The 19,101-nt window shown below is 58.2% G+C and overlaps 1 protein-coding gene across 1 annotated transcript; it reads right to left on the bottom strand.

Annotated features, from left to right (window-relative positions):
- Nucleotides 1-249: 249 nt before the first annotated feature.
- On the bottom strand, nt 250-18,805 carry ADAM11 (ADAM metallopeptidase domain 11). Its single transcript, XM_081271348.1, has 26 exons — nt 18,064-18,805; nt 17,436-17,611; nt 8,858-8,934; nt 8,606-8,672; nt 7,417-7,502; nt 7,259-7,334; nt 6,795-6,861; nt 6,660-6,727; nt 6,254-6,328; nt 6,101-6,172; nt 5,782-5,948; nt 5,181-5,265; nt 4,979-5,069; nt 4,790-4,841; nt 4,244-4,343; nt 4,090-4,161; nt 3,877-3,969; nt 3,330-3,410; nt 2,662-2,712; nt 2,490-2,553; nt 2,226-2,325; nt 1,943-2,062; nt 1,682-1,850; nt 1,478-1,592; nt 1,302-1,392; nt 250-448 (listed from the first exon to the last, which is right to left on the bottom strand). The coding sequence occupies exons 1-26, from the start codon at nt 18,128-18,130 to the stop codon at nt 400-402; spliced, it is 2,331 nt and encodes a 776-aa protein (XP_081127474.1). The 5' UTR covers nt 18,131-18,805; the 3' UTR covers nt 250-399.
- Between the last annotated feature and the right edge of the window lie 296 nt (nt 18,806-19,101).

Below are 19,101 nucleotides of genomic sequence, written 5' to 3'. Positions count from 1 at the left end.
GAGGGAGAGCCCTCCAGCTGGGGAGTCAGTGCTGGGCCCTGGAGGCAGCAAGTCACAGGCTGGCCGGGAGGGGGTCTGGTGGGAGGTAAGACAGCGGTGACATGGAAGACAAAACAGATGGGACGCAAAAGGAGGATCCCTTCCCAGGGAACTGGGGCTGCAGGGGGCACAGCTCCAGGGCCCACCTGGCCAGGTGGTCAGGCCGTGGGAGGGGCAGCAGAAGATGACCGCGGCCCCAGAGGACGAGGGGGCAAGAGGAAGGGGTGGGGCAGGCTGAGAGCGTTCATCCCAGGCCGCCTGCAGGGCTGGGGAATCGGCCCCCAGCTCCCGTCAACAGAATGCCAGAGCACAAATGAGATGGAGGAAACAAGGACAGCGGGAGGGATGATGTGGCCGGCGTCACACTGCCCCCTGCTGGGTCGGGTCGTACCTTCCTCTGCGGATGTTTCTTCAGGAGCCAAGGCAAGACAGGGGAGAGAGAGAGAGGAAAAGGAAATCTGACCTTCCCCTGCTCTCCAGGGAGGGGCCTCCCAGCCCTTGTGAGACTCCCTGACCTAGAGAGAGGCCTGGGTCACCAAGACCTGGACAACTAAGGACAGGGCCAGTGGGCAATACTGAGATCTACCAAAAATGGGCACTGGGTTCAATTCCTGACTCTGCCACTAACTCACCATTTGACCCAGTGCCTCAGGTTCCTCCTTCGTATATCAAGGGGGTTGGATCAACTCCAGGGCCCCACACTTAGATGACCAAGGGGCTCTTAGGTTCAGTGGGGACTAGGGATAAGAGAACACACACCCTGGCACAGGTGAGCCTTGCAAGCCTCCACCCGGCTGTGCTGAGATACACTGAGGCACACTGGGGCCCAACATATATATTATAGTACTGGGGAGTGAACCCCAGGGTATCCTTCCACTGACCTCCATCCTAGCACCACCTCCCTTGTTTTTTGTTTTTTAATTTTGTGACAGAGTCTTGTTGCCGAGGCTGGCCTCAGACTTGAGATCCTCCTGTCATAGCCTCCAGAGTCATTGGGATTATAAACATGTACCACCACTCCAGCCAATCTTTATATTTTTCAAGAGAGGCTGGCAGTTGGGATTGTTAAACGTGAAATTTCTTGGTTTCTAAATGTGAGCAATTGTTCAAATGTTGCAACGAGACCCTGTGGGCTGACTTGGACTGGTGATGTGTGAGCTCTGGTTTATGTAACCTCTCAGGGAAGTCCCCCTCAGCTCCGACAGTCTGAGAAGACACCAGGGAGTCTAGGGTGCATGTATGTGTGTGTGCATGTCTCTTACTTAAATCCCCAGCCCGTGCCGCCCAGGACGATGGCTGCAACCAGGACAGCCCCGGCGATGGAGCCAATGATGATGTTGGTACCGCTGGGACCTGGGGAGGAGGGCAGGGCTTGGTTGGCAGGGACAGGAATGGAGAATGGGAAAGACAGACCCGCCCTGGCCAGCTTGAGCCTCACCTTTATATCGCTCTGTCTCCCCGGTGGGTGGGGATGTGGGCAGGGGGTTGTGGATGCTGCAGTCTTTGCCTGTCCAGTCAGGCTGACAGATGCACTTCCCTTCATTGCTACAGACCTAGAGGTGGGGTGGCGCCAGCAGAGGTGAGTAGATCTGTGTCCCCTCTTGTAAGCCTCTCTCACCATCCCTGGCCTCCAGGCACCCACCCCGTGGTGGGAGCAGATCCGGCGTTCCCCACTGCCTGGGCAGGTGCTGAAGTTGAAGGCAGAGGCTGGCAGGCAGCGGTGGTCCAGGCACAGCATGTTGGGCCCACAGGCCGTGCCATCCTCCACATAGCTCAGGTCTGAGCCATCAGCCAGCTGCACATGGCCTCCCCTGGGAGATGATACAGCCAGCTTCAATCCCCATCCCCTAGCCTCCATCAGAGCTGCCACCTCCCCTTCCCCAGCCATGGTCCCAACCAACACCTGCAGTCCAGCTCCTTGCCCTGGTGGTAGAAGGTAACACTGCTGATGTCTCCCCCTAGGTCCCCTAGCCGAGGTGCTCCAGAGATGTTGACACAGAGGAGGAAGCCACAGAGCACATCCCTGTTGGGGCATGTGGAGATAGTGAGCCCAAGTTTGGTTCCAGACCCAACTACTGAACTCTGTTCTGCCCTTTCCACTGGGCTTCGGGCTCCTCCTAGAAGAACCTGAATATCACTTCCCTCCCCAGAGCTGGGGAGGCTCAGTAGGTGCCTTGACTACTCACTGCTTATTGCACTGGACCCAGCCTGACCCCTTGCGCCCACAGTTCCCACGCTCTGTCCCCTCCACATTCAGCTTCTCATAGCAGAAGCGATCAGCAGCCACTGGGGAAAGATGATGCCAGGTGTCACCCCACCCACCCCAGGACCTCAGGCCCACACCTCCCCGACTGTGGTTTGATTTCCAGGCCAGTTGGCTCTCTGAGATCCTGGGAGCCTCTCAATTCTGGGTCCCTCAGAGTCCCCTCTCCACACTTAGCCAGACTCACCATGGCCCCAAAGGGCCTGGCACTGTCGGTCCCGAGTTTTGCAGCGACCTCCATAGCAACGACCCTGAAGGAGCAGCAAACGAGACAAGAGATGGAGAGAGACACTGGGGGACCAGGTGGAGACGAGAGATTGCAATGAGCCATGAGGGGAAGGAGCCCCCTCCCCTCATACCTGCTCATGATCACAGTAGTAACCATCCAGCTTGTGCAAGTTAGGGGGACACTGTGGAAAGAGGGCTGACTGAGCAGACACCCCAGGGAGGCATACAGGCTTGCCAAATGCCTGGGGGCTGAGAATATAGCTCAACTGGTAGAGTGCTTGCCTTGCATGCACAACGCCCTCAGTTAAAATAAAAAAAAAAGCCTCCCCTGGGAATGGGGCTCATGTTACAGGGTTCTTGAACCTTAAGGACAAAAGGGATGTGTCTGGTTCTGGATTTAACCATGTAGATTCAAAAATCCTTTGGCCTCTCCAGCTTTCCTCAGTCTTCTACACCCCCCCCCCCCATCTCTGAGGACAGGGAGAAAAAAATGCCTATCACATAATTACCACTTAATTGATGTTAACCAATATTATTATCCACTCTGATCCCTAGCATACACTAGGTGCTGTGCCAGGCGCTGGAAATACCAGCCAGACTGTAAATGCTGGTTTAATGATTGAAGGAACAAAGCCAGGAGGCATGAAGAACCCCTTTTTCAGATAAGGAAATGAGATGATGAGCGGCTAGTGTCGCCAGCTGCGAAGCGAAGGGGCTCAGAGAGCTGTCACAGAGCCAAACCGATAGGGGTAGGGTCTGCCTTGCCCGGGGCTCCGTAGGACGACTTGGCCAGGCGGACCTGGCTTGAGTCTCCAGTGCAGGTCTCCGCGATGTCGCATTCGTTCACCGCCTCTCGGCAGGAGACACCTCGCGGCTCGTACTAAGGAAGGGATGTATTTCGGGGCTATAGATACCTCGGCGCCGTCCTCTCCGGGACCACACCCTCTTCCCCATGGGTTCTCATTTCCCTGTCCCCCCCCCCCCACTTAGGGGCTGCTCACCCCTCACCCCCATCCCACTCCTCAGAGCCAGGCTTTCAACAGTCCAGGGTGGCCGAACTCCCCGCCCCCAATCGCTCATTGGTGCTTCTTTCGCGCCAAGTCCCGCCCATATAAGTGCTCCGCCCTTAACAGTTCCGCCTCCCGTGTGTGTGTGTGTGTGTGTGTGTGTGTGTGTGTACACACGCGCACGCACGAGATGGAACCCAGAACCTCATGCTTACCAGGCAAGCGCGCTGTACCACCGAACTACACCCTGAACCACATCCCCAGCCCCTGCCGCCTCTTATCTAAAGTCGTCCCACCGTCCCTCCGTGGTCCCGGCCCCGCCCGATCGCTCCTCCTCACCTTGCAGCGGCGACAGCAGAGCCCGTCGCTGCACATGGCATCGTGAGTCAGAGTGCACTTCTTGCAGCAGTTGCCACCCGCTCGGCTGCATTCCTGAGGGTCGCGAAGAGTAGCGGAGGGAAGCGGGAAAGTCCTAATTCTCTCCACTCCGACCCTCCCCCGCGCCCACCTCCGCCTCCCTGGTCCCATCTGGTGGACGCATCGGCCGCTCACCTGCACCGAGCCGCAGTCACATTCCTCCCCCGCCTCCACGAAGCCGTTTCCGCACTCGGGGGGGTCCAGAAGCTGGACCGGGAGGGGGTGTCGGGAGTCTGGCTAGGACCTTGCCCAAGCCCGCCTCCCCTGTTCCCCGCCCCGGGGTTGGTACCTTGAGGGGCTTGTTGAAGAGGCAGCTCCCGCCGCCCTCCTGCAGAAACTGGTTGTACTCATCGATGCTGCAGCGCGAGAACTTGCGGGGCAGGTAGAACCTGGGCGATGGTGAGGGGATGGATGATCCCCCCCAGCCCGCCCTCTCGCCCTTGTTAACTCTGGGGAGCGGGCACACCAGGATCTCGGTCACCATCGAAAGGCGGCTGAATGTACTACAATCCTCCCGCCTGCCCTTCAAGGAATGAGCGGAGGACGTAGCTCCCGCCATCTCTGCGGAATCTCAGGATTCCGAGCACTCAGAAGGGACCGCGCCTCCACACGACGCTCGGGCGGCGCCCAGTGGCGAACGCGTGCACTACAGTCTGGCCAAGTTTCGTGTCCCAGCAGGGAAATCTGGGCCTTCTGAGTAGTGTTCGAAGAGAACTGGGCTTCTTGGAATCCCGTGTGGTCCCGTGAGCTGGGCTTTGGGGGCGCGGATTACATACAGTGCCTTCTCTGGGATTCCCCTCAAGACCCTCTCCCCAGTTCGTGCCCAAGAACTCACCCAGTATCCTCCATGATGCAGCCCAGCCAGATGTCTGGACACTTGCAGTCCCCTGAGAGGTGAGCCAGGAGGATATGAGGGAGGGTGGGGGACCGCTCCCTCCCACTTACACCCTCTTTACTTCTAGAGTTGCTGGGTGTGGGTCGAGGCTGGCTGTGGGATCACTTGGTGTTCTCTAAGGGTTGATACCTGCTGAGCTCCTGTGTTTGTTCCACATCATGCCCAGGTTCTGCCCCAGCGTCTGGGCCAGGGTCACTGCCATGGCCCCCATGTTGCCATACTAGGGGTGGGGAAGATGGAGCACAAAGATGTCTCCATCCTCCCAACAGGCAACTTGGGCACTGTATCCCCTCTCCCTCAACCCCACCTCAGCCAGGCCCCCCCTACTCACCTCGTTGACACCCCCACCCCTGGACAGGGAGCATATGCCCCCCACGTAGGCTGCACCACTGCTGGTGCTCTGGAAGGTCCTGCCCCTGGAAGGAAAGGGTTGTTAGGGTGATCTCCTGCCTTCCCTATGAGACTCCCTGGGGTGGTAGGAGGTCAGGGGCGGGGGACCCTGACACTAGAGTCCTTCCTTGGGGAAGCAGGCAAGCCCCCCGCCTTGGGCCTCATTTGCCTGAAAGTCAAGTAAGAGATTCCTATTAGATCATCTCTAGTTGCAAGGCCCTGTAATTAGATCCCCCCCACCCCATCAGGGTACTGGGTCTCTGAGGAAGGGATAATGGGACAGTCTGAAGGGGAAAGAGGGGACTGTGGGGAGGTAAGGGTATATGAAGGACCCCCTCCCCCAGGGCTAAGGCAATGGGACCCAGCCTAAGATGCAGGGGATGCCCAGCCAGTTGCATTTGGCTGGGGCAGGTGTCAAGTGCAAGGTGAGCCTGGCCCTCAGACTCCCCAGGCTCTGAGGAGAACACCTGCACAGGCAGGTGTTAAGAACCCTAAGCACCACAGAAGGAGCCCAGGCCAAGTGCATGGGTCAAGGGACTCACGAGAAGAGGTGGGTGGCATCACTGGGCTCAGGCAAACCCTCCCGCCGGTAGACCATGAGCCGGGCCAGGGTTTCCAGGAGGTCATCCTGCACCTGGATCTTGTCCCCATCTGCCCATGTTTCCATGGCAACCAGCACAATGCGGGTGTTGAGCTGCTCCTTGTATATCTGGTACCAGAGAGAAGAAGATGAGGAGGGTTGGACGGTGGGAGTGGTTGTGGGGGGACAGGGATATCCCTCCAGGAAGTGGGGGTCAGAGGCTGAAAGTGACCCCTGGATGTGTGGAAGAGTGTGGTGAAGATGGAGGAAGGGCTGCTCACCACATCTGCCAGGTTCACCACGGACTTGGCAAAGTTGCTGGTGAGGACCACAGACTGTCGCATCTGCTCAAACTGCAAAAGAGAAGAGGGGAGGGAGGGAGGCTTCTTCCTGGCCCCTCCTCCTGGTGTCACCCCCCAAGTCTGGGAACTTACCAGCTGGTGGTCATTGATTACAATCAGCTCCACATACTTGGTCTCACTGTGTACAGTGGGGTGGCCCCTGCGGACCTGGGGGGTGGGTGGGCACTTGGAATCAGTCCCTCCATGTTTGGCCTCATGGCCAAGCCATGGAAGACTCGATGTATGTGGGGTGATCTGGACTGCAGCGGGGGACAGTGCCAGCCTCCACTGTAGCGTATCCCATCCCTCCCCAGCCTGAGAATGGGCACAGAGGGCCAGCAGCCTTTGCTTGCCTGAGATGGGGACCTGTGTAGACATCAGTGTTAGGGAGGAGTTGGGGGACTCTTCCCAGAGATGGCTCCCTGGCCATAGGTGGGAGTTCCTGCCCTGGACCACAGCCTGATGTCTCTGCAGCCCGAGGTCTGAGCGGGCCCCGTACCTGCCTTTTCCTTCTCAGCCTAGGCCGGTTTGGAGGAGCAGAATGGGCGGGGTCAGCAAACAGGCAGCCTGTGGGGAAGGGCAGGTGAGGGGGGCACGGCCCACCCCCACCCCAGCCCAACCTTCCCTCCCTTACCTGGTTCCCTGCATCCGAGGGGGGCTGGGAGGAGAGGGGTCCGGTAAATGAGGTGGGGAAGGGGTCCCTGCAATGAGGGGGGATTAGTTCTTGGGGAGCCGAGCAGGTCTGCTCTGGGCCCAGTTGAGGGGGTAGCTCCAGCCCTTCTCTCCATGCCAACCTAGGGTGACCCAGAACTGGCCAGAGCTCCCATGTCGGATCTGATCTCCCAGACGCTCAGATTCCGGGGTCAAGACCTGGGGGTGCCCTGAGAGACATGGGGCAAAGGACACTGGAGCCCAATTGGAGGTCACTCAGGGGACAGAGGGGACATTGGAGCTGGGGGCATAGGGCGAGGGAACCAGAGCTGGGATCACTGAAGAGGGCAGTGAGTCTGAGGTTACTGAGGGAGGGAGGGAGGAGGAGGCAGAGACAGCTGTTGGGACGTCACAGCATGGCCATCAGAGGGGGTGGTGAGGGCTTACCTGGGGGGCTCCCCAAGGCCCAGCCATCTCTTGGGGCTCCACAATGTAAGTCAGGTTCCCATCAGAGAAGACCCCACTGTGGAGAGAGAGGCACAGATCCCCACCGTCCCAGACTGGGCAGGAGGCTCTCCCTGCCACCCAGCCCTTCGAGTACTCACTGCAGCCCCCGGCAGGTGGAGATGGCGGCAAAGGAGTGCGGGCTGCCCCGGAGCCTCCCCTGGTAGTAGCAGTGGTCTCCAGCCCCCTGGGGAGCAGCAGAACAGTAAGCAGAAGGCAACCCACCCTGGCACGGAGGCAGGAGGATGGTGGGGGAGCACAGAAAGCTCCCTGTGTGCAGGTGACTGGAGTCCCAGGTATACCTGGGCTTCTGGGGTCTGGTTCTATGCTGCTGGTGCTCCTCATTGGCTGTTTCCTAACCCTCTCTGTGCCAAGTTCACCTCTCCTATAAAATGAGGAAGTTGGACCATGGCAGGGGTTCTTAGCCATTTGTTGGTCACAGACTCCTTTGAGACTAATATCTAACATTTATATAGCACCTGCTGTGTGTCAGGCCCTCTTCTACGCACTTACCATGTATTATCTCATTTAATAAGATGACTGCAATGGACTCACCCTAACCCACACCATCTCACTTGAACACTGCCTCTATGGCACACACCTGGACATGTGGTCTGTGGCTGAGGAATTCTAAGCAGCATGGGTCCTCCTGGCCAGGCTCATGGGTCAGAGGACCAGCAGCACCCCCTTCCCCAACTCTGCTTCCTGCAGAATTACTTGTGCTCCAGTTACTGAACAGGCTGGGAGGGGGCAGCCTATTTATAGATACTCATTCATCTTTGTTCAGGCTCCAGGGCCTCCAGGGCTGGGACCCTGGTGTGGCAGGCAGCTGGGAATCCCAGGGCAAGAGAGGGCACTTCCTCCACTGCCTCCTCCCAGGAGATCCTAGGGAGACAGCCAGCAGGGCACAGTGAGGGCCCCTGTGTGCCCCCCACAAAAGGCGGAGCTGGCTTGGAGGCGGACTCCCGGGGCTGGGCAGGGGGCTTCAGGTCCCACACTGTGCGACCTGCCTACCCAAATGGCGATTCTCAGGGCTTCCAAGGTGAGGAGAGATAGAAGATCTCTAGGAGTCAGGCCCTCCTGAGTATCTCACTGACCTCCCTTCCACCAGCCGTCTGTCCCTCCATCTTTTGTCCCCTCAGGGCTGGGGATTGAACCCAGGGCCTCATGCATGCCAGGCAAGCACTTAACCTCAGAGCTCCACAGCAAGTCCTGTCCCTATACCTGTCCCTATACCCACAGAAACAGCAGCCCTATCCCACCTCCCTGTTCCCTTCCGAAGGTACTCACAGTACTGTGCTGGGTTGTCCCCTCCCTGCTGAAGTGGCGCTCTACATATTGTGAGGAGAGGAGGTGACTGAAACAGCAGACAGATTGGCAGAAGGAAGGAGAGGGTTGTTGGTGAGGTCGGGTCAGGCTTGGGGCCTGCCCCCAGCTCCAGGATCCCCGCTCCCACCCTCCACCTGGCACCAGCAGCCACGCCCAGGCACCTGCTGCCCACCCTCCCGCTGCCCTTCCTCCTGGGCTCAAGGCCACACTCACTGGTTCAGCTCCAGGTCCAAGGTGAAGTTTGAGTTGAAGGCTGGGATGACGAAACTCACCTGGGCCAGATGGACAGGCTGAGGTGGGGAAGGGCAAAGGGGAATCAGTCTGAGGCCCCTGGACGGAAGGAGCCCTGGGGAGGGTGCTGGCCCCAACATCTGAGGGGACCCCTCTTTCGGAAGATGCTTTGCACAAGGTCCTCTTCCTCCAAGACCCTGTTCCTTTCCTGGGGGGCAGGGCAGGGTGCTCACCCCTGGGCATGGCCGGCCCCACCCCCTGCCTCTGGGTTGAACTCCTGGGACCAGGTTCCTGGAGCAGCTGGGCCAGCGGGTGGGAGTGTCCCTCAGCCTGCTCATGGCCTCATCCAGGTGCTCCCTGCTGCTGGTAGGACCACCCCAACCTCAGGTGGAGTAAAGGAAAGGTCCCCAGAAGTAACAGAGATAGGGAGAAGAGTCCTGTCCAGGAAAAGTGAAGCAGGCCCTTTGCTTCCTGCCCAGCCCCAGTCCACACGGGAAGCCGTGGACTGTGCGGATATGGACGGAGTGGGCAGGAGCTGATCAGGGTGCCCTGGATGTTGGGCAACAGGCAGGTGCCATCCTCTGAGGAGGTAAGGACTTGGCTCCTCTACTCCCAAATCCATTGCCCTCGGCCTTGCCCAAAGCAGTTCATCTTTAATATTTCAATTCCATGGTTAATTTTTAAACACGGAAGTTTTCCTGATAAATTTTTCAGAGGGGCCTATGCAGTGGGGCTGGGAGGTTCCAGGTTGTCATGGCAACGTACCAGGCCTGAGCAAGATGGCTGCCCTCCCAGGCCTGGGCACCGGTTGCCGGGAGGGGATGGAGACTTCAGATCCTGGAGGGAGAGTCACTCCAAGAGAGGAAGGCAGGAAAGCCCAGCTTAGGGAGTGTCAGCCTTCTTGGGCCCTGAGTCACAATCACCCTAGGGGTACCTCTGGAGGCTCCTGCCTCCTCCCCAACTGGAGTATATGGCCTCAGGTCTTAGGAAGGCTGGAGGGTTCAGGAGCTGGAGCCTCCTTTCTGCCTGTCCATTTAAGAAAACTGAGTTCCAGATACCAAGGTGAGGGTCACAGCACTCTGCCCTGAGGATGGGAAGCTTTTGTTTCCTGCCTGGCTCTCATGGTAGGGGAGCAGGTCGCAGGAAAAAACGGGAGCCTGACATCGATGTCATGAAATTCCATAGCCTGCTGCCTGGTCTAGCTGCTCAACCACCTGACCATGACTAATCCTCACTGAGCACTTCTTATGCACCAGGCACCGGTCTGTCTTTGATGAGCATTATCATATTCGATCTTCACAACAACCCTGTAGGATAGCTGCTACTGTCATTCCCACCTGACAAACAGGGAAATTGAGGCACAGACAGGCTGATAAATTGGCCCAAGGTCACACATCTGAGAAGTGGTGGAGCTGAGAGTCAAACCTAGGGAATCCATTTCCAGGGCCTTCCCAAACCAAAGGTGAAATAAGATGGAAGTTGGCCTGGGGTCCATGAGAGACCCTGGGAGAGACAGCGAGGTGGGGCGGAGTGCCGAGCCTGGGTAGCAGATCTTTGAGCCCCAAGGACACTGACTCTTCCCCTCCCGGCTGACCAAGGCTCCAAGTCCCATTCTGAGCCCCTAGAACATCGATCAGACTCGAAATAGAAAGTCAAGGACAAGGAGTGACTGCTTTTCTCCCCACCCCTGCCCAGGGCCTCCTTGCTCTCCCCTCCCTCCCTCGGAACCAGGACTGGCTCTATCCCTGCCCCTCCCCAGCCCTTCCTGGACCATCTCTGCCCTCCCCTCCTCTTGGACGGATCCTGCTTGTTCTGTCGGTCCTCCACTGACAAGCCCCTACGCCAGCCCAGAGAAGCAGCTTGCCCCTGCCGCGTTGCCCTGATTCTCTGTCTCAGGATGTGCATCAGGGACCTAGCAACTTCTCTGAATTTCAAATTTTCCTGCTAAAAGTGATGAAGATGAAGGCCACTTTTGAGACTGAGTGGTTGATGTTGTTGTGGGAGGTCGTCCCGGGCCTGGAGGAGTCTGGCACTTTTAGAACTTTCTCTACTTGGGAGGTCAGCAGGCTGACCTCACTGTCCCCCTCTGTCTGTGGAGGCCAGGCTGGCCCGCTCTAGGGCATGCCCAAGACAGATGGGGGTGCAGTGCCAGAGACTGCAGAGTCCCTTCTGGCCCCACCTCTATAGCCTGTGAGGCTGAACTGTGGGAGAAGATCCCCGTTCCCCAGCAAGATATGGGGCTCAGGCCAGAGAAGGCAGGACAGCACATGCCCTGAGGCTGGTCCTGACAGAGGCAGATTTGGGAGCTGCCAAAAGGTGGTGGAAGAGAGAGGAGAGGAGCAGACTCCTTGCATGCTCGGAGGACACAGCTCTGAACGCTGTCTGAAGGAAGAGCTAGATCAGGCAGGGCCCCCTCAGTCCCAGGACTTCTGTGTCTCAGACACCAGAGTCCCCAGAGCTCCCAGCCAAGTTTTTCAGGCCAATGTTCTATCAAAGTCCAACTGTTCTCCTGGCCTACGCCTGTCTTATGCCCCTGACCTGCCCCTGGCCTCATTCCATCGCCTCCCAGGCCCTGGTGGACTTTCCAGTCTTGAGGTCACACCAGTCATCCAGAGACCACACCTCCCCCCCCGCCCCCAGTAACCAGCACAGCATGGCAGGGCCAACTCTGCATCCTGCACTGGCCTCTTGCTGCCCTGGCCACCGGCACAGTCACGTGCTCCACCTCATTTGATCTCGACCCACCCAGGCCGTCTGGACCTCATTTTACAAATGCTGGACCGAGGCTTAGCGAGGGACACTTGGAGGTGACAGGCTCAGGGTCATGGCCGGGGAGCCAGCTGTCGGGCCAAGTCTCACCCTTGAGCTGGGGGTTGCAGCTGGCAGGATGACGTTTCACCTCTCCACCTGAGCTTTCCCTATTCCTCATCCCCCACTTTCCCAGACACCTGCTTCAGGGGGACCATACCTCATTCTCTCTGAGCTCTGTGTGGGGCACGACCATGTTCAGGGTGCAGAGAGAAGGAGGCAAAGACTCTGCTGGCATCCCCCCTGAATAATTACAAACACAGATGCTGGTCTCAGACCCAGACCTGCAGGATCTGTTCTTGGGAAAGAGGAGATCAAAGATCTTTAGGGTTCTTAAGTACCCTAGAAAATCTGAACATACAGACCCCTGCTCCCTATGACCTGCAGGCTCTGCCCTTCACGCATGGGCCCAGGAACCCCCAACGGCACCTCTACTTCCCCACAGCCCTTCCATCCCACCCTCATCTGCATGGTTGGTGCCCACAACCTTGACTACCCCCTTGCCCTCTGGTCCTTTAAGCAAACAGTGTATATATACACATACACACTTTTTTCTTCAGAATCTCACTATGTTGCCCAGGCTGCCCTTGAACTCCTGGGCTCAAATGATCCACCTTAGCCTTAGTCTCCCTAATGCTGGGACTACAGGTTCATACCGCCATGCCTAGCCACACTCGTTCTTGATGTGTTTTTGTTTTGTTTTAATGACTGATTCACCATTTCACGAGGGCCACCTTTAATCCCCTGGAGCAAGGGGCTCAGCATTCAGTGGAGTGAAAGCAGCAGGAAGCCTAGGTGAGTTGCTTAATCCTCGGCCTCAGTTTCCCCATTGGTAGGATGGGACTGTCAGGAGGAGGAAGAGGAAGCCCTGCTCAGTGTGCTGTTATCATGAAGATGCGTGATAATAAATGAGAAAGGATATAGAAAACAATCCAGCTGAAGGGGGCTTTGAGTACCTGGATAAAAGACCCCCTTAGGCAGGGACAGGCTCCAGATCTGGGTGACTGATTTATCTGTGAGGTGTCTCTCACCTGCGGGCTTCTTTCCAGAATCCTCTCCAGCCAGCTGGGCTTGGAGACACCACCACCTCCTAGGCTGGGTGGCTGCACATGGGGGAGGGGCTAGGGAGGCAGGGGCCCCCCACGGGGGCGTGTCCTGGCTGGAAGACCCTTCTTTTCACCCCCCAACTGACTCGCTGCAGGGTCCCCAGCAAGGTGCTAATGCTGTATTTATCAACAGGACCAGGGGATTCCCAGACACTGAGAACAGTTGGACAAATTTCTGATGATGAGATTTGACCTAAATTTTTGAAGACAGAGTCACCTCCTCACAAGGTCATCAGTCCTTCTGGGGGAAGGTGCTGGGCAGCTGGGTTCCTCTAGGCAGCCAGGAGGGGTGCTTGGGAGAGGCCAAGCCCACAGGCTGGAGTCTGGCTGGGGAGGACTTGAGACGCCCGGCCTGCCCTGTGCCTCCTGGAGCCCCACCTGGCGCCTGATGGGTAACCCCCAAAGCCCCGACTCCTGTTCCTCACGCCCATCCCTCAGGCCAGCACCCGGGTGCCCCACTCAGGGGTGCTGGGAACGGGGCTCTGGCTGGATCCCAGACTGGACACCTGACACACATCATCTCTAGCTCTTGCAGCAGCCCTAGGAGTGGGACTGTCATCATCCCCGTTTTATGGAGGAGGAAGGGGGCTTCTCAGAACACAGGAAGACACGGTGGAGCAGGATCTGCACTGAGGTTCGCTCGCCCCAAAGCCACAGCCAACAGCCTTTCAGACCACAGTCCGCAGACCCTCCCGCCTGTGGGGCTCAGCACGTGGCCCTTGGGAACAAGCTGGGTCCACGGGTCCTGGCCATGGCTTTTAGCCACCATGTGCCTCCCAGGAACCTCTCCTTCCCCCACCCCAGGTTAGATCTGCAACTCTGGCCACAGACCACAGCTAGCCTTGGCTCTAGCAGGTGACAGCACTGGGTGATCACTCTGGGCTGCTGCCTGTGACACCCATCTTCCCAGGGCTGGAGGTTGAGCCTCCCTCAGTCGCCCCCACCTCTGTACAGCAGGGAAGCAAGAGGCTCTCTGCGCAGGGCTTCTGGGGCAGCATTTCCAGTAAATGCTGCTGTGGGCAGCTCTCAGAGGCCCAGCTCAAGGAGGAGGCCCCCTCCCCCTGCTGGCTCACATGAGCACTGTCTCCTGGGCCTGGGACCCCTTCACTCCAGACCCTGTTCGCTTCCCTCCATCCAGCCTCTCCTTGCTTCCCAAGGATTCTGGGTTCCCCATGGCCAGCTTCGTGTGAATCAAAGAAAGGTGACCCTCAGGACACATGCAGCCTCTTGGGCCCATGGATTTCATTCAGCTCTCTTACCCCTTGCTTGGGTGACTTGCACAGTCAACAACCAGTCTGATGGTACACTGTGGGCCTCTTATCCTCCTGCCTTACCCTTAGCTGTGGGCTGCTTGTGACCAGGCATTTCTGCACTTTCAGAAGCCCCTCACTTTTCTGGGTCACAGGCCTAACCTACTTACAAACTGGACAGAAGTTGAGGGGTTGAGAGCAAAGAGAAAGCAAGGGGTCCCTCATGTCCCTTTTCTATACAACCCTGAGTGAGGTGGGCAGTCCACCAGCTAAGCGTGCCACTCTGGGTTTCTTTCCCTTTCTCTCTTTCATACCAGGGATCAAACCCAGGGGTGCTCTACCACTGAACTACACCTCTAATCCTATTTATTTACTTCTTGGTCCTGGGATTGAACCTAGGGTCACTTAACCATGTAGCCAAATCCCCAGCTCTTTTTTTTTTTAATGTTTTTATTTTGAGAGTTTATGGCTAAGTTTTTAAGGTCTTGCTAATTTGCTGAAGCTGGTCTTCAACTTGCCATCCTCATGCCTCAGCTTTGTGAGTTGCTGGGATTACAGGTGTGTGCCACCACGCCCGGCACCCTTTATATTTTTTATCTTAAAATAGGGTCTCACTAAGTTGCCCAGGCTTGCCTTGAACTTACCATCCTCTTGCCTGGGCCTGCAAAGTCCCTAGGATTATGGGCATGGGTCACTGCACCTGGCTGGATATCAATGTTGACCCAGCTACTGATGTGACTTGGGAGAGTTACTTCCTCTCTCTTTGCCTGTTTTCCCCATCTGTGAAATGGAAATCATGGTCCCATCTCCTGGAGTCGGGATGAGGATTAAATAGACTCATATGTGTAAAGGCACAAGTGTGCCTGCCTTAATGGACTGGTAATTGTGACCTCTCTATCATCTGATTCTTTCCTGGTCACCTTCTCTTTCCCCTGTGCTAGTCCCATGTCCACTCCCACCAAGCCAAGGATCCCCAGCAACCAAGCCCTTTCCCATAGCCGCCTCCTGGAGCTAAGAGGGGCTGAGATTTATGATATCTTCATCCAGAAGAGGCTCAGAAAGGTGAACGGATCAGCCCAACACCAGGGCAGGTCAGTGCCCAAGGTTCCCCCGCCCCAGCCCTGCGCAGCAACACGTGCCCCAGGCTGCCCACGTGGCCAGAGACCTCGATGCCTGTCCAACTGCTCAATTGGAAGTCCTCACCAGGGAGATAACTTGGGACAGAAACCAAGCAGCACGGGTGTAGAGAGCTTCCTGCTGGACCAGGGTGGTCAAGGCTGCCCTGACACCACCATCAGCCCCAGAAGTGCCCCAACCCTGGGGACAAATGCTGGGTGGGAGATTGAAAGTCAGAGAAAACCTTCTGGACAGGTCACTTGTCTCCTTTGGTCTTCTTCCATCCTTCTTGCTCTAGGTGCAGTTGGGGAAGTGCCCCTTGACCCAGATCCAGAGAGCCCTGGAGGCAGAACAGTGCAGTGCAGGAGCCCTGGTCTTGGAGAAAATTACTCCCAGCTCCACTAATTAAGATCTGATTGATTTGGGGTAAGTTACTTAACCTCTCTGAGCCTGAGTTTGTTCATCTGCAAAACGGAGCAGACAGATGTTACCTGCCTCCCAGAGTTGCAAGACTTAAATGATGTGCTCACAAAGCTCAGCAGAATGCCTGGCCCAGAGAAGTCCAAGGGAAACTGAGGCAGGGCCCTAAGTCCCCTGAGGAGGCTATGAGAGAAGTCTCAGTCCCAGAGAGACCCCTACTGCAGATGACTACTGCCCACAGACCCACAGGACTCTCCACTCCCACCCCCGCCCCCAGGCACCCCTTAGGTGTATTCAGATTTGGTCACTAACATATACGCCACACATGCACACAGGCCACCCACTCACCCAGCAGAACAACACTCAAAGAGACACCCCACCATCCAGTCCCACTGCACCTCCCTGATCTCCCTCACAGCTACAGGCGCCTCCTCTCCAAAAAGGACCAGGCCCAAGAAGCCACTTGGATCCCCGACTTTTCAACCCTACCAGGCTCCCGTGATTCCCCTCATCTCTGCCCCCTGACCCCAAGGTGACATCACTCCTTCCCCAACCTGTCATCCGCTAAAGCACAATCAGAGTCCCAGCAGACAGGCAGGGTCACCAAGGCCCTACCAAGGCAGCCGTGGGGTGCACAATTCACAGAAAGCCAGTCTAAGAACCAAACTGCAGCTGGGACACCACATCCCCGCTTCGAGGACCATCCTTATGCCCACCCACCTGCTCCCAGGGAGCCTGGGCAGGCGCCGCCAAAGCTGGTCTCTCCCCCCTGGCTCAGCCACCAGCTCAGGACCATCAGCCCCCTCCTCTCCGGGTCCCCATCACTGCCCTGAGTGATGGCGCATCTATTATGCATGTTCCCTTCCTGCTCCACTCCATTTCACAGTACTCCCCACCCCTGCACCACCCCACACCCCCTCCCCCTTAAGGGCTTTTAACCAAGTACATTAGGCAGGGCCAGATGCCAGTCTGACAGATGTCTGTAATGTTAGCCTCCGTTTCCCTCCTTCCTCCCTCTGCCCAGCCCAATTTACCTCCCACCACTCGCAGCTGCCAAAACTTCCCAGACTTTGTTGTGCCCCTCCTCTGAGTCTCTCCTGACACCCCCTGTTTCTGTTGGGCCTTCATCATCCAGCCCTCTGCCGCCCCCATTGGCCTGGCTAACTTTCAGCATCAAGGTCCTGGAGAACTGAGGCACGCTGAATGGATATTCCATCTGGATGATTATTATTCACATGATATTAATTAATTATTAATTGCAATTAATCTCTTTCATTCCTAACCTTCCTGTGGGAGGCAGGAAGGGCCTGGCAGCTGAAAAGGACAGGGGCAGGTAGAGCTGGTGTTGGTGGGTGAGCTTGAGTCCTCCAACCATTTTCCAAGGTCCCACCTTCAGCCAGGACAGGAAGGCAGATCAAGTTTGTGCACAGTGGGAAACTGAGGCAGGAGCACATACTAAAGTTGTTCTAAGAAAGCTGAGGGTGGCTTTAGCGAACCTGGAAGTCAGAGTCCCTGATTGGGCACTGGGCAGCTTCTCCCTGGCCCGCACTGTTCTGTCCAAGCCCCATTTTAAGCAGAACCACTAGATGGGTCAGGGAGGGGGTGCTAGTGGAAGGCTGACCCATGACAGAACTGAGGCCTGGGTGAGCCAGTGTCCCTGAGGGCTGACAGCAGGGGGTCTCCACAATGATGGAAGGGACCAGGATGGGCAGGCCCAGGGCTTCCCACAGCCCATTGTACAGAAGGGGAAGCTGCCACGGCCAGCTGCTGAGGTGGTGCCCAACCCTTGGCTACCCAGTTGCTTCCCTTGGGTTCTGAGGCCTGCTTCAGCCCCCTTCCCTCACCACCAGCCCCACTCACCGGGCCCCCAGGTGGCTCCTGGCGCACCCTGGTATCCAGCTGCTGCTTTCGGACCTCTCCCCCGGAACTCTCCCCTACCAGACGGCTGGGCTCTGTGACCTCGGGGGCTTCTACAATCCCCACCTGGGGTGAGCCCCTCCAGCGCAGAGCTCCTACAGGATCCCGGGCCCCAAGACCTGAGAAGACAAGGCCATAGCTGCAGGCAGATGCCCTCCACGGGGCAGGAGACTTGGGAAGCGGGTGGGCACACCCCAGCCCCCAATCTGGTGTGGCCCTTGGAGCCTTGGATCTTAATCGGGTGGGAGGATCTGGCTGCCCTGCAGGGGAAGAACCCCAAGGGGAGGGGACCAGGAGCTTCGTCCTGCCCAACCGTCACGACTGCCCCCCCAAACCTGCAGAGACCTGCAGAGTCGGCCGGCCAACGGCAGGGGAATGGCCGCGGTGAGGCCGGCCAGATGGAGACAGGTGGGTGGACGCACCTTGCCTCTTCTCCCGTTCCCCCACCCTCCCGAGCTCTGGATCGGCTGTCACCCGGGGCACTGCAGGAAAATGTGGCTGCAGCAGAAACCGCCGCAAAGCCCGGGGCGGGGGCCGGACGGGGGTACCCGGCAAGGCGGGGGTCACTTACCGGGCGCGGGGAGCAGCGGCAGCAGCAGCAGCAGAGCCGCGATCGCCCGGCGCCGCAGCCGCCTCATGGTTCGCTCATAATCCTCCGGGTCCGGGGGCTGCGGCTGCCAGCGGCGCGGCGGAGAGCGGGAGGCGGGCCGGGGGCGGGAGGCGCTGGCGGCCGGCGGGCGGGGGCGCGAGCGGGCGGCGGGGGTCCGCAGGGCGGGGGCGGCAGGGAGGCGCCGGCTCAGCGCGCTCCGGCCGCGGCCATCCCGGCGGGGCGGCGGGGCAGGGTTAAGAGCGGCGCGGCGAGCACGTGAGCCCAGGGCCCGCCCCCCACCCCGCCCCCCAGCCCGCTGGCCGGGCCGCCGCGACGGGAGGACAAAAGAGGCGCCGCCCCGGGGGTCGCTTCCGACACCTCCTCTGCCCCCTCGGCAGGTGCACGGCCGGAGTGCACTCCCTCTCCGTCGGTCCCTTCCTCGGCCACCCGTTGCCTGAGGATCCGCGAGGACCCATAGATTCGTAGGGGGATGGAGGCAGGGTGCAGAGGGGGCCCTGGGTCTGTGACTCGATGGCCAAAGACAGCCAGTCTGGGCACCTGATGCCGGGGCGTGGCGGCCGGACCCGGTTTCACCCACTGGTGTTGCACACCTGCCATTCCAGCCCCAGATGCTCAGCAAGACTGCCCTGGCCTCAGCCTGAGTGTCCCGGCTGACCTAAGGCTGCGGGAGCCCGGAAGGTGGAGAGATGGACAGAGGTTTTGTTGTTGTTTTGGCGAACGCCCTGCTCCATGCCTTCCGGATCTCTTGTCCATCTGCAGCAGAGCAGGTCACTGCAGTCCTCCCACACCTGCGGTTGGGACCCCTTCCCACTTGGCAGGCTACTTCTTCTGGTCAAAGACTCCCCTGCCTCTAGGAGGGTATCAGGGATTGCTGCCATCACAACCACCAGGAAAGGCTGGCTTTCCTGTCTGGGCTCCTAAGTCTTTGGCATAGGGAACCTCCCCCTAAATAAAATATAAACCACCCAGGTGTTCCCATGCTGTTAGCATGCCCCATTT

This window comes from Spermophilus citellus (genome assembly GCF_964194105.1).
Source record: "Spermophilus citellus genome assembly, chromosome: 17".
NCBI lineage: Eukaryota > Metazoa > Chordata > Mammalia > Rodentia > Sciuridae > Spermophilus > Spermophilus citellus.
Note: the sequence above shows the minus strand (reverse complement) of the source record. Positions and strands in the feature narration are given on the sequence as shown.

What these genes read in the sequence shown, in the direction of transcription:
- ADAM11 (XM_081271348.1), bottom strand. Translation starts at nt 18,130, where the DNA reads ATGAGGCGGCTGCGGCGCCGGGCGATCGCGGCTCTGCTGCTGCTGCTG. An exon ending in GGCCTTGGGGAGCCCCCCAG is followed by an intron (nt 6,862 to 7,258) that starts GTAAGCCCTCAC and finishes CCCTCATTGCAG; the next exon opens with GGACCCCTTCCCCACCTCAT. An exon ending in GATGCCACCCACCTCTTCTC is followed by an intron (nt 5,266 to 5,781) that starts GTGAGTCCCTTG and finishes CTTTCCTTCCAG; the next exon opens with GGGCAGGACCTTCCAGAGCA.